The sequence below is a fragment of the Procambarus clarkii genome, chromosome 40 (genome assembly GCF_040958095.1).
Source record: "Procambarus clarkii isolate CNS0578487 chromosome 40, FALCON_Pclarkii_2.0, whole genome shotgun sequence".
Taxonomy (NCBI): Eukaryota; Metazoa; Arthropoda; class Malacostraca; order Decapoda; family Cambaridae; genus Procambarus; species Procambarus clarkii.
In genome coordinates, this window is record NC_091189.1 from 31,335,550 (window position 1) to 31,356,428 (window position 20,879).

Below are 20,879 nucleotides of genomic sequence, written 5' to 3' on the forward strand. Positions count from 1 at the left end.
CAGGACACAGGCTGACAAACGCCTAAGAACACACGCAGAACACCCCTGCTGCAGAGGAGGCAGGAAGAAAGAGCAGAAGCACAAAAACCCCAGGATAACAACCAGGGGTGGACAATCAGGCAGGGACAGAAAAACCCCCACGCAATCCCCAGGCACAAAACGGCAGCAAAGTGCCACTCCACAACCGGACACAGGAACAAGGACACGCCACCGTGAAACACAGTACCACTGCACACGTGCAGCAGCAGCAACAGGCACCACTGCAACATGTAAATAGCAACTCCCTTCTGCAAAGGCAGAGAACGGAGCAGGCAGACCCCAGACAGGGCCAACGGAGACACGACAAAACCCCGCAGGCCCAGAAACCTGCACCAGGCGACCGACGGCGGAGAAACCCCGCTCGATACCTGCTGGATGAGGTACTGGGAGCTCTTTCACACCTCAAGCCCGGCCCAAGGCCAAGCTAGACCGGCCAGAGGGTGGCCCACCAGGCAGCTGCTAGGAGCAGTCCACCGGCCCACATACCCCCACAACCAGGATGGGCCGGAACTGCCATACGAAAACAGGCTAGTGCGCCCTGGAAGTCCACGGACGAACCAGCAAGAAGGCTTATGCTCGCAAGTAGGTCGTGTAACAAGCACAGACCTCTGATGGTAATACAGTGTTCCCCAAATGTGCCAATAGCACCACTGCACTCCACTGGTACTATCCCGCAAGTTCTACCAGATAGGCGGGACCCAAGAGCCAGAGCTCAAATCCTGCAAGCCCGAGTACTGGAGAATCACTCCCGGCTCACGCACCACCTAGAAAACAGACACCACACTCTAGGTACAGTGCTGAAACAACCACTGGAGCCGGAGCACATAACCGTTGCCTATAGCATCAGCCGAAGAACTGATGGCTGGATAGCCGGCGTGGGAGGTCTGGGGCTCCCCCTTCCCCCTTCCCCCTCCCGGGGAGGGGGGAGCTGCGCAGACAGCGGCGCGGTGACGTATGACGTCATACTAGTTTCCTTGTTTTCTGTTGAAGAGTTCTATCCACTAGTTTGGCTTTAGGTAGCAATTTTCACCAGAATAGGGGTTTGTTTTGGAATGCTTACCTTTCTGGATGCTTGACCCGGTCGATGGCAGACATAGAATGCTTCCAACCACACGGGGGTTTCTATAGGCCATTGCTCCCCTTGCCTCTCTGAGGGGGCCAGGTTCTGGCCGTGGTCTCCGGTAGGCCCTAGAACTCCATACACATGACTGATGCCAAAGTCTGACATTAGCATATCAGCCGGTAAAGCTCCGGGGAGCCGACGGGGCTCCCCCCAAAAAGGGGAAGACAATCTAAGAACCAGGGCCCATGTGGAGTCCAAGAAGGAAGCGAGGACCGCCTGTCAACATGCAAAACGTGCAACGAAAAACCGCAGCAACGCCTTTCGCAGGATCAGCATAAACAGCTTCAAAAGAGCAGATGACGCACAAGCAGCCGAGACTAAGGTGCCAGACCCAGGAACAGCGCCAAGCGCCTCCACATCCTCCGCAAGCCAATCTGAAGACAACTCCAGGAGGGAAAAGAAACGCAGGACCGAAGCCAAAAAGCCACGAGCGCGGAAGTCTTCAGCCACAAGCGCAGCCGACTGGGAAGGAACCTGCACATGAAGCTGAACTGCACCAGCATCCCGCAAAAGGGCAGGAGCGAAAAGGCACTCATTAAGATGCTCAAAATCGCCCCCTAGGTAAACCTGAACCACTGTCAATGCCTCGTGCCACTCAAACGTGCGGGTCCGACAGAACGAGTCCCAAGCATCCAACGAAAACAAGGGGCAGCCTGCAAGCCAGGACGACCTCGGAACCTCATAACGCACCCAGTAAGGATACGATGATCCAAACCTGAATGAAGAAGGATCCATTATGGAGGCATACTTTGGGTCACGCAGGAGGTAAGCCGCAATGGCCGACTGCACCTTGGGCGGCGAGATGTGGGAAGCCGAAAACCTCCAGAAAGACGGAACCGAAGAATCCACAGGGACACGGAACCGAACCCAAGTACAAATCGTACACAGAGGGGGGAAAAGAAAACCTCGCTCCTTGCAACAGTAAGCCCCGCTCAGGAAGGACGGAAAATCCAGGCGGGTGTCCAATGGAGCCCAAGGCCCCAAGTTAGCTCCTCCCCAATCCCGGGAACCTGCACTCCATGTCCTGGGGCTGAGTCGTCCTCCAAAGCCCCAGCCTCACAAGAAAAAGCTGGGGCAGCCGAAAGAGCTGGAAGGGAAGGGGCCCTCTGGTCAAACCCGGAGCATCGGCAGGAAGAACAGACTCAAATACCCCCGCAGCCACCCCGGACGGGACAACCCCCAAAACTGGCCGAGTCTCAGAAACCTCTAAACCCTGCCCCGACCCCGAAGCTCTCAGATGCTTAGGGGCGGGAAGCAGGTAGGGTAGGGGGGACCGAATGAACCACCAAAGGGGAAGAACGAGAGGGCACGGACAGAACCAAGGCCGAAGCAACCAACACCCCCAAGTCCGAGTCCCTAAAGGCAAAGCGGGGCAGCCTCGGGGCGTCCAGGGAAGCGACAACCCGAGCACGTTACAATAACCTAAACCTACCCGGCAATGCGCGTGCTGCCTGCACCCGAAACAAATCTTGAGGTTATCTTGAGATGATTTCGGGGCTTTAGTGTCCCCACAGCCCGGTCCTCGACCAGGCCTCCACCCCCAGGAAGCAGCCCGTGACAGCTAACACCCAGGTACCTATTTTACTGCTAGGTAACAGGGGCACAGGGTGAAAGAAACTCTGCCCATTGTTTCTTGCCGGCGCCCGGGATCGAACCCAGGACCACAAGATCACAAGTCCAGCGTGCTGTCCGCTCGGCCGACAGGCTCCCTACAAATCATCGTCAGTCTGGGTGAATTGAGTCACGAACAAGCAACACAGCTCGCACGACTCGGGGTCGAATGTGTCACCGACCTAACAGGCAGCATGATGGAGGCAAAAACAATGAGTGTCGCCCTGAGACAAGGGGACAGAGCAACTTTAAAACTCGCACAAAGTGAGAGGGGATGCAAGGGTCTCCTCCATCAGACCCGAGAGCCCCCGCGGGGTTTTCCAAAGCCCCTAGACTGGGTCTGCTAAGGGTTGTCCCAGGCAGGGCACTGCTAACCGGCGCCCCAAACTACCAAGCAAACTGCTAAAAGCTGAACCCACGGGACGTGTCTACTCACAAGGGCGAAGCAGGGGATGCCACTACACAAAACGACCCTAATATAAGTAGGGTGGTAGAACACAAGGCAGACCCCCCCACCAGGCAAAAAGAAAAAGAAAAGAAAAACCATGCCAGTGGACAACGTACCCAGTGGGAACATAGCCGGCCGCTGTTATAGGTGAAAACTAGCTACCCAGTACCCCGTGCCCCCACCAGTGCAATAACTACCACTTACCCCAAGGCAAACAAGGAAGGAAAACCTCAAACACTCGGGGCAGCCCAACACCAAGCAGCGAAAGGCCAACAGAGGTAGACCCAAGGTGACTTGTGGAAGGCAACCCCAAGCCCCAAGAGCGGTACTTACAGGGCACTCAGGGAAGGTGACCCTAAGCACATGCAGCCCGAGTACCTGAGAATATTACTCCCAGCTCACACGACCATCATAAGAGCAGCACTGAAAAACAGTGAACAGCACTGAAGAAGACTGGAGCTGGAGCCACACGACCATGCACGATCCCATCAGCCGAGGAACTGAGGTGGGGATTGCCGGCATGAGGGGTCTGGGGCTCCCCGTTCCCCCTCCCGGGGATAGGGGGAGCTGCGCAGACATGTGGCGCGGCTCGTGTGATGTCATGCTTGTTTGCTCGTTTTTCTTTTGGAGAGTTCTGCCCACTCGTTTGACGATTTTCGTTGTTAACCAGAATATGGGTTTGGTTTGTGGTGCTTACCTTTCTGGGTGCCTGTCCCGGTTATTATTCTAATATATAAACCGCCAGATACAACGATTGAGGAATTCACAGAACAGATGCACAAAATAGAGAACATACTTGACAACCTAGCAAACCCAGCTCCAGATATTATCTTTCTTGGAGATTTCAATTTACCGAGTCTAAGATGGAGAACGGCAAACACAAATATCATAGCAGGGAATGACCCGGGAAATAACCAACCACAGGTTAGAGAACTTTTGAGATTCTGTGACAAATTCTCGCTCAATCAACAGATTACAGAACCAACTAGGAACGAAAACACACTAGACTTGTTATTCACAAACAATGATGAACTAATCAGGGATATCACAATCTCAGATACTTCATACTCAGACCATAAGCTCATTGAAGTGCGAACTAGCATAAATAACGGTAGTAGGTCTAAGAGACCCAACAAGCGAGAAGGAATATTCAATCAATTCAATTTCAACAATAAGAGGATTGACTGGGAAAAAATAAATGTAGACCTTGCAACCATTCAATGGGAGACGGTCTTAAGCAACAAAACTCCCACACAGGGAATAGCTCAACTGACAGCTGAAGCTTACAAGGTCTGCTTGAAGCACGTACCTGTGAGGAGGGGCAGAAAGAGGACCACTCTAGAAAGAGAACGGAGACGACTGTACAGGAGAAGGAAAAAAATAACGGAAATGCTTCGGCAGACACAACTATCACAAGCAAGGAAAACAAGCCTAAGCAGGGAGATTGAGGAAATAGAACAAACGTTGAAGCGATCATATGAGTCTGAGGAAATGGAATTGGAACAGAAAGCTATACAAGAGATAAGGAAAAATCCGAAATATTTTTTCACATACGCAAAATCAAAATCCAAAACCTCGACCAGTATTGGACCGTTAATTACAAATGAAGGTACGTACACAGAGGACAACAAAGAGATTAGTGAAATTCTAAGAAGCCAGTATGAGGCTATGTTTAGCATACCAATAAACAACATGAAAGTTGATGACCCAGACAGCTTCTTTATGAATGACATTCAAGCTGCAGATAATATAACGGATATTACCACAAACTCGGAAGACTTTGAAAGAGAAATTGATAATATGCCTATGCACTCAGCTCCTGGGCCTGACTCATGGAATTCAATATTCATAAAGAAATGTAAAGTACCAGTAGCGAGAGCACTCAGCGTAATATGGAGAAAGAGCCTGGATACAGGGGAGATACCAGCAGCACTTAAATCTGCAGATATAGCTCCGTTGCACAAGGGGGGGAGTAAAGCCTTGCCAAAAATTATAGGCCAGTTGCACTAACATCACACATAATAAAAGTGTTTGAAAGAGTGATTAGGAATCAAATTTCTAGTTTTATGGAAAACAATGAATTGCACAATCCAGGACAACATGGATTTAGAGCGGGAAGATCCTGTCAGTCACAGTTACTCAACCACTATGACAAAATCACAGAAGCCCTAGAAGAAAAGCAAAATGCAGATGTTGTATACACAGACTTTGCAAAGGCGTTCGACAAACGTGACCATGGGGTGATAGCTCACAAAATGAGGTCAATGGGAATAACTGGAAAAGTAGGACGCTGGATACTCAATTTCCTGTCGAACAGAACACAAAGAGTAACAGTCAATCAGATAAAATCGAGTCCAAGCGATGTTAAAAGCTCTGTACCTCAAGGTACAGTCCTTGCACCGCTACTGTTCCTTATTCTCATATCTGATATAGACAAAAATACACGCCACAGCTTCGTGTCGTCCTTTGCAGATGACACAAAAATCAGCATGAAAATTACCTCTGCTGAAGACATTGAAAAACTACAAGCAGATGTCAACAAAGTTTTTGATTGGGCAGCAGAAAATAACATGATGTTTAACAGTGATAAATTTCAGGTACTCAGGTACGGCAAAAATGAGGATCTGAAACATAATACAGGGTACAAAACACAATCGAATCTTCCCATAGTAGGAAAACAGCATGTCAAGGATTTGGGAATAATGATGTCCGACGATCTAACGTTTAGGGAGCATAACCAAGCAAATATCGCGTCAGCCAGAAAAATGATCGGATGGATTACGAGAACTTTCAAATCCAGGGATCCCATCACAATGGTTGTACTCTTCAAGTCACTTGTGCTGTCCCGTCTCGAGTACTGCTCAGTACTCACTTCCCCCTTCAGAGCAGGAGAGATTGCTGAAATAGAGGGAATACAGAGAACATATACGGCACGCATAGACGAGATAAAACACCTAAATTATTGGGATCGTCTCAAAGCTCTCCAAATGTACTCTCTAGAAAGGAGACGAGAGAGATACCAAATAATATACACCTGGAAAATACTGGAGGGTCAGGTCCCAAATCTACACAGTAAAATAACAACGTACTGGAGTGAACGATATGGAAGAAAATGCAAGATTGAACCTGTGAAGAGCAGAGGTGCCATAGGCACAATCAGAGAGCACTGTATAAACATCAGGGGTCCGCGGTTGTTCAACGTCCTCCCAGCGAGCATAAGAAATATTGCCGGAACAACCGTGGACATCTTCAAGAGAAAACTGGACGGTTTTCTAAGAGAAGTTCCGGATCAGCCGGGCTGTGGTGGGTATGTGGCCCTGCGGGCCGCTCCAAGCAACAGCCTGGTGGACCAAACTCTCACAAGTCGAGCCTGGCCTCGGGCCAGGCTTGGGGAGTAGAAGAACTCCCAGAACCCCATCAACCAGGTATCAACCAGATGGCAGATATAGAATGCTCCAAATCACATGTGCATTTCTATGGGCCATTGCTCCTCGTGCCTCTGTGAGCGGGGTCAGGTTTTGGCTCGTGGTCCCCAGTAGGCCTAGAACTCCACCCACATCGACTGATGCAAAGTAGTTAGGGTATCTTATCAGCCATGGATAGTCTTGGGGAGCTGTAGGGGCTCCCCCCAGAAAAAAGTCAGCAGCATAAGCAAACTAGCTGCTCAAATTACAGCTTTTCAAAACAAACGATACTCCTCAAGACTTTATAAACAGTATATTATCAGACCAATACAGTCCCCAAGTGTATGTACACTTCTATATAACAACTTTAGCCCCCTAGGCCATAAAAAGTTGAGATATTTTGATAAATGCAAAAAGAAAAACTTTTTATCAAGGAAACAAGGTGCCATGTGAGGGAGAAAACAAAAGGAGTGTATAAGAAGAATTAACTATGAACTGTCTTTAGGAAAAATGAAGATTATGTGATTTGATTCAGTAAGAGGGGAAAAGGTGAAAAAATGACAGGTGAATGCACATTCTTACCTAAAATTTCCCGATATGATGTTAGACTGTCGATCCAGAACTGTTCCAAAAGGATGCTTCCCTTTAGTTAGCATATAGTAGTACACACAGCCAAGTGAAAATATATCAATTTTGCATGTCTGAAAACACAAATATTGTGAAAAGATTTTAAAAGATATATAAATAATCATATTTTCTTAGGTACAGAAGGTATATAAATAAATTACACAGAACATTCTTGCAATCCAATACACATACCGGTCTAGATGTATTCAGCATCATTTCAGGGGCAATCCAGCCTTCTGTTCCAGTGACACCCGATCGCCGTGAGAATGACATCCGTCCACTTTCCAGTCTTTTACAGAGACCAAAATCAGATATCATAGCTCGAACTTGGCCTCGAGAGTTTGGTAGAGATAGTAGTACATTGTGAGGCTTTATGTCTCGGTGCACTGTAATGAAGAGAGATGCGTGAGATTTCCATTGTGAGGAGTGAGGAGCATCTCATTATGAGTGTGTGAGAGGCACGCCACTGTGAGAGGGTGAGGGACACCCCATTGTGAGGGGTGAGGAGCATCTCATTATGAGTGTGTGAGAGGCACGCCACTGTGAGAGGGTGAGGGACACCCCATTGTGAGGGGTGAGGAGCATCTCATTATGAGTGTGTGAGAGGCACGCCACTGTGAGAGGGTGAGGGACACCCCATTGTGAGGGGTGAGGAGCATCTCATTATGAGTGTGTGAGAGGCACGCCACTGTGAGAGGGTGAGGGACACCCCATTGTGAGGGGTGAGGAGCATCTCATTATGAGTGTGTGAGAGGCACGCCACTGTGAGAGGGTGAGGGACACCCCATTGTGAGGGGTGAGGAGCATCTCATTATGAGTGTGTGAGAGGCACGCCACTGTGAGAGGGTGAGGGCACCCCATTGTGAGGGGTGAGGAGCATCTCATTATGAGTGTGTGAGAGGCACGCCACTGTGAGAGGGTGAGGGCACCCCATTGTGAGGGGTGAGGAGCATCCCTTTATGAGAGGGTAAGGGGCACCCCATTGTGAAAGGTGAGGAGCATCCCATTACAGAGGGTGAGGGCACCCCATTGTGAGGGGTGAGGAGCATCCCTTTATGAGAGGGTAAGGGGCACCCCATTGTGAAAGGTGAGGAGCATCCCATTACAGAGGGTGAGGGCACCCCATTGTGAGGGGTGAGGAGCATCCCATTATGAGAGGGTGAGGGCACCCCATTGTGAAAGGTGAGGAGCATCCCATTACAGAGGGTGAGGGCACCCCATTGTGAAGGGTGAGGAGCATCCCATTACAGAGGGTGAGGGCACCCCATTGTGAGGGGTGAGGAGTATCCCTTTATGAGAGGTGAGGGGAACCTCAATCTCAGAAGTGATGGTACTAAACACTGATAAGAATAAAACTGGAATTTCTTAACACATCATATTCATATTCAACTGATCTGTACTGTAGCTTTATTTTATATCAGATTTTTTAAGGTCAGATTCATACCCGAGGTCAAATGCCAAAGTTTCAGACACAGTATAAGAATTTTTTTTATCACTAACCTATATATAATTTTTTTTAAGGAAGGTACAGGGAATGCTTTATATGCAATATAAAAAGAAATGATTTTATTAGGCAATATTTTTTAAATTATATAATAAAAACCCCACTTGGGGGTAACACAAAATTATTTAAACATTTACCAATATCAAGGGTGTGAAGATGTTGCAAACCAGAAGTAGCTTGTTGCAGGACACTAAGAATGCTTATATTTGCCTTAAACCTGTCCTGAATGAAGTCCTCCAGGGTGGCACTGCATAGTTCCAACGCAATATAACGAAACTGTCGACACTGTTACACAAGAAATATAATTTATGAGGAACTTTGAAATGCATTAAATATAATATTTCAAAACTTGTCATATATATGCTGTACTGAAGAAACATTAATTGAAATTGTACTAGATAACCCAAAATATACATGAAGAATTTACCTGTTCAGTGCAAAAATATCTGATAACGTGTGGATGCTGATCACTTTCCCGAAGGAGATCCACTTCACGGTCAGCGATGGAGAAACAATCTGGAAGCACTCGCTTGACTGCCACACTACGACCATCAAATGTGCCTCTGAAGTACATTGTTTGGAAAATCATATGAAAATTCTTAATTTAGTATTGGTAGCTGTAGCTTATTTTTTATATCAAGTTCAAGTTCAAGTACAGTATATTTATTGAGACAAGAAAGAAATACATCTCAAAGGGATAGGGTAGCTTAGGCTATTTCTACCCCCCCCCCCTTTTTTTATATATATATATATATATATATATATATATATATATATATATATATATATATATATATATATATATATATATATATATATATATATATATATATATATATATATATATACTGTATATTATTTGCATGCATGCTTAGCCAATGTGTATACGCTGAGGTGTCTACATATGTGCCTGAGTGTTCAGCAGTTGGCTTGCTTCTCCAGCAAGTGCTCTTTCAAAACTTTTCAATCGATTGATAAAGCCGATTTCGTTTTGGAAGTTACACAACAAACGCAAATCATAACAGCCAGACACCATCTATGAGCTAAACATATTTAATAGGCATACTTTGTGTAACATTAAATCACTGATAATAATATGAGACAGAGGGGGGGGGGGGGCAAATTATCTTACAAGCATCCATCTTTTCTGAAGTACCTTCTACCACTACTGTGATGTATTTAAATAAATTGAAATTTAGCTCTTGTTTATATCACCCTTCATCCAATTTGGAATACAGCCCATTATGAACACACACATTGTAAACAAATTCCTTTGTTTACAATAAATTTTGTAAACAATGTCATTAGTTGTGATACTGTAGAAATGTGATATTGCCTCTCACCTGCTGAACCTACAGTTTTGTACTTATTATGCTAAAACTATTTAATTAAAATATAAAAAAATCACTGTAAACCACTGAAATATTGCTATGGATGTTTTACTACAGCAGTTATGTGGTACCATGTGTGCAACATTACATGAAATTGTCAGTGAACACCTTCTCCTATAATACTTTTTATCCTTACTTGGCACGAGACTGTCCACACAAAGTAGTAAAAATTATGAAAATTAACAATAATAATGCAATGTAGCATTGGTTTTAATGGAGAGGGGCCACAACAAAACACTCAATTTAGGGAAGTTTCCACTGTATATTAATATATTTTGAATGCAGGAACAACATTACCTTTACCCCTTACCTGAACACAAATGTGCCATCGCAGCCTTTGCCAAGTAACTGCTGTGGATCAAATATTATTTTGCCCACACTAACAGTTCCATTGTCCAGCTCCTCTGCCACAGCTGTGATGTTACCTGATGAGCCTCCAGAGTTGTTGGATCCCTGCGACCAGGGGCGTCGAGAAGACATCTCTTGTGTAAGCCTGGCATAATCTTGAGCCTGTATACAACACACACCATAGTAATAGTCTAGAGTAATCAACAAATGTTAAGTTAACAAATTAATCCCTAAGCAGCTCTAATTGCTATCCATGATTACGTGAATCACCAAATTAAATTTTGTTTACATTGATTTTTTAAATATTTTTTGCTAACATTTGCACCACGATGTAGAATCTAATGAGCTGAGCCATTTAAGGGTAAAATGTTAAACATTATCGTAAATAAAATCATAGCACACTTTAGTTTTACAATTAAGATAAATAATTTTTTGAGAATACTTGGGACTTAGAAACAAAGAAAAGATTCTGTATATCTCTGCTTTAGGATTGAAAGATAAAAAACAGGTAAAGCTTATAATAAACCTTAAAATTTAAGATAGCTTTTACACAAAAGGCATCATAATTTCATTGTTATATAAAGTAACAAACTTCTGAACTAGATAAAATGTTTAAGACTAAGCTTACTGTACACTACAATGAATATTTAAAAATTTTTTAATTCCATAAGATTGAAAAAATCCTTCTTAATTGTCAGTCAGTATACAAGATCTAGAATATATCACATAAAAAAAACCAGCATTGAATGTAATGAAACGCCATTTTCTGGGTAAGCCCCGGAAGCTTCCTGGAGCTTATCGCGCTAATGTATGTTATATTAGACCGGGACATTAGCTAAGGAGTTCAGACCTACCAGGGACCAGTGCCAGAACCTGGCCCCTTCAGAGAGGTTTCAGGGAGCAATGGCCCTGGAAAACCCCCTTATGGTTGGGGTTTTCCTTATCTGCCATCGACCGGGGTTAGGCACCCAGAAAGGTAGGCATAACAAAACAAACCCCACATGGTAAAAACTAAAACAGAGAACCGAACAGAGGTAGAAACTCCCTACAATCGCAAGGAAACAAGCAAACATCACACTTTACTGCCTCGCCGATCGTCCGCGCAGCCTTCCCCGCCCCGAGAGGGGGAGGGGGGAGCCCCGGACCTTACCGCACTGGCTGCCTAGCATCAGTTCGGAAACTAAGCTTCAACCAACGCAAAAAAAACGCCAACCGGTGGGAGGGAGGGTTGCCAGGGAGCCTCCAGGGCTCACCCAGAAAATGGCATTTCATTACATTCAATGCTGGTTTTCTGTGGGGAGCCCCTATGGCTCCCTGGAGCTTTATACCCAAAGAGAAGGAAAAGAAAGGGCTGACCCGGGAGGCGGCCGCCACAAACTCCACAACGCGAAGCCAAGACAACAGGTTGCAACTTGTGACCCAAGGCAACACAAGAACGCACAGGAGCAGACACGCGCACAAAGAACGGGCGGTCACGAACCTGTGCGACCCTCAAATCCTAATGCCTGAAATGAGCCCTAGATGTCACCAACATAGCAGCGAAAGCTGCAAATGCCCGAACAGCATGGGCGCAAGGATAGACCGCAGGCTGGAAGACTAAAAAAACTCTGCGGACGACCTGAGAGACCCAAGCCTTGAAAAAGGGAATGAGGGGAACCGGATCAACGCAAAGCGCATCACCAAACACGGTAGACATCCCCAGACAAAAAGGCGCAACTGGACAACACAGGACACCCCCCCGGCCGAACCAATCAAGCATCAGTAACCCAAGGACCCCTCCGGAAAGCAGCCATCTCAACCGTCGGCAGAAGGACGGAGAAAGGCTGCAAACGTACAAACCTACCACCAGAACCAAAGAGCAGAAACCTCTGCATCGGAAGAGCCGGAAGCTCCCCAACCCGACCCGCAGAGGCCCATGCCAACAAAATATGGCCTATGAAAACCAAACTTGAGCCGAAGGGCTACGACAAACTGAGGAGAAGATGATAAGAGGGTACCCTGAGGGTACCAGGATGGCTCAGGCGACACATGAGCAGGCCGGAGGTGAAACAAAACACGAGAAAGCGTAGGAACGGGGCAGATGTGACGTCCACCCCGAACGCAAGCCGGAGTGGCTCTGCCAGCGCCGCACAAAATGAGGTGACAGTAAGAAACGTTAAATAACTGTAGTCCTGAAAACCCAAGAAAGGACAAAACAACCCTCAAAGAGCAAGAAAAAAGGTGCATAGAAACACCAGGAACATCATACTGTCGCCGAGACAAAGCTCGCAGGTGGGACACCATCAACGAAGCCACCTGATCACCATAGAGATGGTGATACCTGTGTCAAAACACCAGACGCGAAGAGCCGAGGAGAAGGCCAAACCAGTCACGTACAGGACCGGTCCGACCTGCCGAAAGAGGCGGAGCCGTGGGAAAACGCCCCGGGTTCGGACACCTATCAAGCAGCATCTGAAAATAAAGCTGAGCTGGCCACCAAGGGACCATGAGGACTACTCTCCTTGGGAATGGACTCCAAACGAGCCAGAACCCGAAGCAACAGCTGGACCGGGAGAAGAGGAACAGGTACCCCCCACCTCGACCAGTCCTGCCGAAAGGCATCCACCGTGAACGTCTCACAGGCGGGTAAGGGTGCCACATAGGATGGGCGACGCCTAGACCACGCCGACGCGAAGATGTCCATGGCCAGGAGTCTATACGTCCGGCAGAGCCAACGAAATGAATCGGCGACGACTGGCTAATCCGCGAACAGAGGAATGAACCGAGACAGGTTGTCCCCCAGGCCGTAGGACACACCCCGGACATGAACCTCACGGTTAGTCAAACGAGCCACTCGAAGGGACCAACCCCAAAGGTCAAACACCTAAGAGAAACCCTGTGGTTCCGGCAAAGAATCACCAGAGAACAGTCTGAATGGAGATGGATGGTAGAGCACCGAGTGACCTGAGCCCTCCGAAGCGCAAACCAGACAGCCACGAACTCCCGAACCGTGTTGTGAGCCCGACAGACGGACAGGCCCCACCATCCCCGGCCGACCTGGTGAACACTGGTCACAAAGCCCCAGCCGAGAGATGACCCGTCCATGAACACATCGAGCGAAGGCTTGGGGAGGTGCCAAGGCACAGAACCCCAAAAACCCCAAAGAGGAAGCTTATGACACAGCACCAACACAAGATCCCTGGAGGATGAACCCAACGATTGCAAGAGAGGCGGAAGGGAACTCTCTGAAGGAACCAAACAGACGCTGAAGCCAAACCTGATCCTGCAGGCAGACCAGCACGTCGAAGTTCAGACTCCCGCACAACCGCTCCAGCAACCGCCGAGCAACCCGGGACGCAGCCCAAGAGCCCTAAACAAAACCCAGCCAGGTCCGAACCTGGGACAGAAACAGATGGAATGGCCTCCAGATCTTCAGGAAACCGAACCCGACGATCTGGAAAAAACCACACCCCTGGCGAGCAAACAAGCGGACCGACTGGGAGCCCACACCAGCCAGTCGTCGAGGTAGGCCAGACACCGAATCCCAAACAGACTCAGACAGGGCACCAAGATCTGGTAAAGATGTGTAAATACACCAAGTGCCCATTACAAACTAGGGAAGGCAACAAAAGCGGCAAGCCTGAAGCCCCACCACCAACTGTGCCAGTCCCGGAAACCTGGAGAAGAACGTGCCAAGAAGTGACCTGGAGGTTCAGGGCCACCATCCAGGGACCCAGCCCCAACAGAAGCCGGACTGGAGACAACAGTCCTCCGATGAGGGTATAGAATCCAGAGGAGAAGAAGAAGCCCACCTCGCCAGCCCCGAACCCCCCATACGGGAAGAAGCCGTCCTCCGCTGCCAGAGGCTGGAAGACAACCAAAAACGCCCACTAACTGTGGGACCATGCGAGAGTCAACAGAGCAAGCTGCTCCCCCACCGCCCCATCAACAGCGAAGGGAACAGAGCCCCTTCTGAAAAGAAAGTATATATATATATATATATAAACACACACACAAGGTGCATGACACACGTGTGTATGCACATGCACATACACACGTGTGCACACATGCACACACAGTGTACACATGTACATGTACACCACACACATACACATGAAAAGAAAATTACAAGCCGATGACCAGTGGGCAGAGAGCACCACGCCGGCCAGGTGAAGAAGGTACAAAACAGCATCAAAAGGCTCACCTTGACAACAAAACCCAAAGCCCTGGCACGACCACAAAACGTGCCAAGACCCAAAAAGAACAGCCTGCAAGCCAGGAAGACCCCGGAACCCCAGAAAGCAGAACTGGGTCACACACGAGGAAACAAAGCCCCCTAATCCCACAAAGGGTGCCAAAGAGGAAGAAACCTCCGGAACGAAACCAAAGAACCCAAAGGAACCTGGAATCGAACCCGGGGGAGCCCAAACCACCACAATTACCGGCGGAGATACACCACAGAAAGGCAAAGCACAGCCCTCAGACAGAACCCCCAGGGAAAAGGCCAAAACAGACCGAAAACTGAGGGACAAGGTGCGGGAGCAAGCATAAACAGACAGGGACACTGAGCCCAAATCCTAGGGCCCAGACCTAAAATAGACAAAACGGAAAACCTGGTGTAAAAATCAACACCCAAACGTTCCCAGAGGAACAGAAGACGAGCAGAAAACACCAGAAAAGCAAAGAAACGACAACAGGAGAATAAAACTCCTGAATGAGGTGAAAAACTCACCCAAGACGCTCGCTCGCACACCCAGACGCATGTAAACAAACTGCAACGCCGCCCTGGTGGCCACGCCGGGAAACCGGCAGAAGAAAATGGCCACCAGAACAGGGGGCTGTGACCGATGCAAAAGATATGAAAACATGCCAGCAAAAGTGGGAAGCAAGCAGACTGGATGGGCGAAAAGCTCCGGCCAGAAGCAGAAAACCCAGGCAGGGGCAAACAGCCCCAGAACTGTAAGCAGGCATCTCCCACAGCCCCGGGAACCTGCAACAGAGGCCCCGGGGCAGAGCCATCCTCTACGCCCTCCGCCCTTAAAGAAAAGGAAGAGTCCATGGGAAAGGCAGTAAGAAAGGGCCGCTGGTAAGACCCAGAAGCCTTGGCAGGAGGAACAGGCTTGAAAACCTCCGTCCCCAACCCGAACGGGGCAGCCCCTGAAACCGCCTGAGTCTCGGCCCCCAACTAAACCCTGCCCCAACCCCAAAACCCGCAGACGGTCCGGAGCCAGGAACAGGGAGGGAAAGGGGCAACAGCATCTAACCAAAATGGGGCGGCCCCGGGGCATCTGAGTGGGAAACACAGATGCCACCTGTACTCTGAACAGTAATAACATTAGGAGAATACTGGAGAACAAGCAGAGAATATATCTCGCAAGACTCCGGGTAAAGTGTCAGTGACCCAACAGGCAACATGACGGAGGTAAAAGTAGCGACTGTCACCCGGAGACAAGGGCATAGCAACCAACGAACCCGTACAAGATGGGTTGGAACTCGGAAAACACATTCAATGGTCCATTGAGCCCCGACAGGGTTTTCCAGGGCACGTAGGGTAACAACTACTGGAAGCCCGGGCAAGGTGTTGCTAACCGGTTAAAACCCAAAACTAACAAGGGGATAGAGGACAACACTGAAAACCCCTGCAACGTGTACAATCACAGGGGCCTAGCAGAGGGCCACCAAACACTACCAGTGGAACTATAGCCACACTAGGCAGACCCCTACCAGGCAAAGCAAATAAAAACAAAAGAAAAACCCTGCAAAAGTACACCGTCCCCAGAGGCAACAGGAACCGGTCGCCGCTTAGGTGGCAGACCGCGCAACACCTTGATGCCCTAACCAGCACAATACCAGTCCCTTCCCAGGGCCAAACAAGAGCCCCAAGCCCCAGCTGGCCCCAAGGGCGTGGCAAATGCCGAGCAGCAAGAACCTGTACGGAAATGGTTCCCGAACGCCCCAGGGAAGATAACCCTATCATGCAGGGGCAGTACTCACAGGGCGCTTAGGGAAGGAAGCCTTTAAGTGCATGCAGCCCCAGTACCGATGAGGAACACCTGGCCACCGCACCACACAATACACGGTAGTGAGCGCCACACAAGGCAAACACCGCCTAGGAAACTGAGGCCAGAGAAGCATCTATCCCAGTTGACATTAGCTTACGAACTGATGCTAGGCAGCCGGCGTGGTAAGGTCCGGGGCGGGGAGGGTTGCGCAGACGTTCGGCGCGGCAGTAAAGTGTGATGCTTGCTTGTTTCCTTGGGATTGTAGGGAGTTTCTACCTCTGTTTGGTTTTCTGTATTAGTTTTTACCATGTGGGGTTTGTTTTGTTATGCCTACCTTTCTGGGTGCCTAACCTTGGTCGATGGCAGATAAGGAAAACCCCAACCATAAGGGGGTTTTCCAGGGCCATTGCTCCTTGAAACCTCTCTGAAGGGGCCAGTTTCTTGCACTTGTCCCTGGTAGGTCTGAACTCCTTAGCTAATGTCCCAGTTTAATATAACATACATTAGCGCGATAAGCTCCAGGGAGCTGTAGGGGCTTCCCACAGAAAAGGCTAGCCCTTGATTAGTGTTTTCAAAACTGTCAGCAGATATATCCCTTTGACTCCCAGTTTATGTGTGGATCATTTCTAAACAACTTGTTTGACATAAAAATCACAGAGACCCCCTAGAGTCTTGAGTGGATCACATGTACTCTAGCCAACCCGTTCTCACACAAGACAGCACATATATGACTTAATGCTTAAAGTCAATATGTTGAATATGAATTAGTAAATATGTGATATATTCCCAGTTACTTTTTTTACCAAGGCCCAAACTCTTCCTCACGTACCAATTTACGTGTCACAGTACCCGTCCGTCAACATAGATAGCAGAATATTCGTGATTGGTTCAATTGTAAGGAAAATTGTAGTTTTCAGGTCCCACATGGGTTGAGAAATTTACCTACTATTGTCCATGCTCCTAGAATATTACAGATCAGCTACTTCCTATTGAAGGCTCGTAGTTTTGTTTTGAGAAATATTAGTTGTTCTTAGTAAATTATAATAAGCACTAAAAATTATTACATAGAATAACAGTCCTTCACCAATCAATATTATATACCATAGTTTGTGCTTTAAAAATCTTTAAAGAATGTTTTGTAGGAACGCTAACAGAAAACGATGTTACGTTGGAATGTCTATGGGGTAAACTACTGCAAACAGGACGGTATTGTGTCTACTATACCAACTATAGCTAGGATGGGTATATTGTCCACTACCACCTGTTAGGTGGGAAAGGGGTCCAATACCACCCACAGGATGGGTATGAGGGTCACATCCACCCACAGGATGAGTATGGGGATCACATCCACCCACAGGAAGGGTATGGGGTCCAATACCACCCACAGGATGAGTATGGCGTCCACTACAACCCACAGGATGGGTATGGGGCTCCAACCACCCATAGAATGGGTATGGGGCTCCAACTATAAATAAAATGGGTATGGGGTCCAATAACACCCACTGGATGTGTATGGCGTCCATTGCCGCGCGTCGAGCTCGAAAACCGCAGCATTCATCTCAGAACCATGCCTATTTCACACAGATTCCTTAATAAACGTAAGAGTTTTATATGTCACAAGAAAGATAGAAATATAAGCTTCATTCTAAATACCTTACCATGGGCATATTTAAATTTAAAGCGAAGATACGTGTACTTTTATAATAGCCGAGCTTTAACCCCGGACAGTTTGATCGACCGAGCAACTCTCTCTCAGAACAATGTTTATTTCAAGTGAATTCGTTAATAAACATATATGTTTTATATGTCTCAAGAAAGGCAGACATATAAGCTTCACTTTAAACACTTTACCATAGACATATTTAAAGTTCTAATGAAGATACATGTATTTTAAAAATTACGGAGCTCCCACCATGTACAGACTGAACGACAGAGCAACTCTCTCTCAGATCAATGTTTATTTCACGTAAATTCGTTAATAAACACAAATGTTTTATATGTCTTAAGCAAGATAGAAATAAGAGGTTCATTTTAAATACATTACAATAGACATATTTATAGCTCAAGTGAAGATACATATGTTTTTATAGTAGCGCTCAGTAGATTGTCGGGCATGGAGTGCAGACGCCTACGCACTTGCCGATATATTGTATAATTACCAATGATACGTTAATAAAGCCTAAAATCTTATATGCCTCCAGAAAGACCGAGATATGAACATTATTATGATTTCACCAAATGAAATATATCATGTTCGAGAACAAAGATATATCAATTTTAAATTAAGTTTCGACTCTTGCTCGGGCGAGAGAGATGGAGCGACTCTCGCCCCATCTATTGGAGATTCTGTCCACTAAAGACCCAAAGCTACTGAAACCCTCCTAGCATTATTTAAGTAACGAAGTAATATGGTATATTTACAATAATGTGGGTGCTGAATGCAGAACATGAGAAAACATATATTTACTCCAAACTAATATAATTTCATTATGAAATAAGTAGCATCAAAGGAAGTCGACGGTCCAAGCGTCAATGTTGTGGAGCGACTTATCCAAGATATATCGTTATTTGGAAAGTGTTTGTTGACATATCTAGTTGTCGCACTTCTCTGCACAAATTATCACAAATTTAAATTATAATGTTAACAAGTAGAATACGTATTTTTAATAAAATCTAACATAACTAGCCAGAAAACATTTAACATTTATTAAAAAAATATATGTTTGGAAGTTAAATCGACTTCATAGGACAATAGTTTTGTTATATATACTCGTTATTCGTTGACATGCGTTCGCTACTTAAACTACCATGTACTGTACTTATGTAAAATCTCCCATGTCTCTTCGCTCATCTCACCGAACCCTGCAGGATCTTTGATATATTGTTTAATTGAGATTCACAAATAAAGCTTATAATTGTATATGTTATCAAAAAGGCAGAGCTTATTTTAGTTCATTTATTATGCACCCCATACCCATCCTATGAGCGATAGTGGAGTGTTACAGAGGCACATAATGGGCTCAGGGACTGAGCCCCACAATTCATATAGCCAAGCAAGTTATAATCTTGATAAGCTAGTTACAAAAGTCAATGCACATTGTCACATCAACAATGGGCTCGAGTCCGACCACAAGTACAGTTTATAATTTAAGCAACTGACATATATGGAGGGCTAGTGTCACAATTGATATGTTTATCCTACACATAACCCCCTCTCCCCCATCCAATGGGCAGCGGCGGATAGGTTACAATCAAGTCGTTTTTTGCGTTTTATTCAGAGATTAGATCTTATTGGGTGAGGAAAGATATTCATATTTTAAAGAAGGCTTCTTGGCTGATGCTCTCCATTGATGGAAAATATACAACGTTTTGAAAATCAATGTTAGTTTGATCTAGATATTGTAATTAACGAAAGTATTTATGTCATCTGAAAGGTAGAAATATAGGCTACATTTAAAATCCTTTGTCATAAATATAACTGAAGTGAAAACGAAGATATATGCGTTTTGATAGTTACTTGATGGCTAGCTCTGAGAGTGTGAAGCCCTGCACACCAGCCAATAAATTGTATAATATTAGTTTCCATATATTTTAATTAATCTTAAAAATCTATATGTCAGAAGAAAGGAAGATGTAGCCGTTAATGTGACAACATTTAAAAATATATATATCTTAAGTTAAATAAATAATACCACCTTATTGCCAGTGTCCGGACACATGAAAGTTACCTAGGTATCAGTATCCAGCCAGGCGGGGATCACAGGCTGCACAATACTGATAAATTATGTAATGCACTACTTGTGGTCCATCTCGAACCCATTTATGATGTGACGACTTATAGCGAATTTTGTAACTAGCTCATGAAAATTGTAACTTGCTTAGCTAAATGAATTGTGGGGTTCGGTCCATTCATTTTCTTTCTTTATTATGCACCCCATAATACACATCCCGTGGGCGGTGGTGTAAAGGATTACAGAGGCACATAATCGGTTCAGGAACTGAACCCTCTAGTTCGTTTAGCTAAGCAAATAACAATCTTTTGACGCTAGTTACAAAATTATTAATGTACACATACTTATGCATACATGTACATATTCATACGTATACATATATACATACACATACATATTTAATCACCACCTCAAATACACACATCAGTAATCTTTTGTATCACAAGTGATTCAACAAGAGACTCACAACAGTAACTATACAAGGGACTTTACATCTATGAAGAGTCGCACAGTTACTAGTCTTGCTCCACACCCACCCAACTGGGCGGCAGCTTTACAGTCATGTGCTCCACACCCACCCAACTGGGCGGCTGCTTTACAGTCATGTGCTCCACACCCACCCAACTGGGCGGCTGCTTTACAGTGATGTGCTCCACACCCACCCAACTGGGC

General features: G+C 46.4%; 1 protein-coding gene across 3 annotated transcripts in view; it reads right to left on the reverse strand.

Moving 5' to 3' along the window:
- Positions 1–20,879, reverse strand: part of Ire1 (serine/threonine-protein kinase/endoribonuclease Ire1) — a 148,793-nt gene that overhangs the window by 51,978 nt on the left and 75,936 nt on the right. For all 3 annotated transcript variants that reach the window (XM_069338944.1, XM_045742067.2, XM_069338945.1), the window contains 5 exons: positions 10,458–10,657; positions 9,184–9,319; positions 8,894–9,041; positions 7,445–7,638; positions 7,208–7,326 (listed from right to left, as the gene is read on the reverse strand). In XM_069338944.1, coding sequence (XP_069195045.1) covers positions 7,208–7,326; positions 7,445–7,638; positions 8,894–9,041; positions 9,184–9,319; positions 10,458–10,657 — 797 coding nt within the window. The remainder of the gene's footprint in view (positions 1–7,207; positions 7,327–7,444; positions 7,639–8,893; positions 9,042–9,183; positions 9,320–10,457; positions 10,658–20,879) is intronic.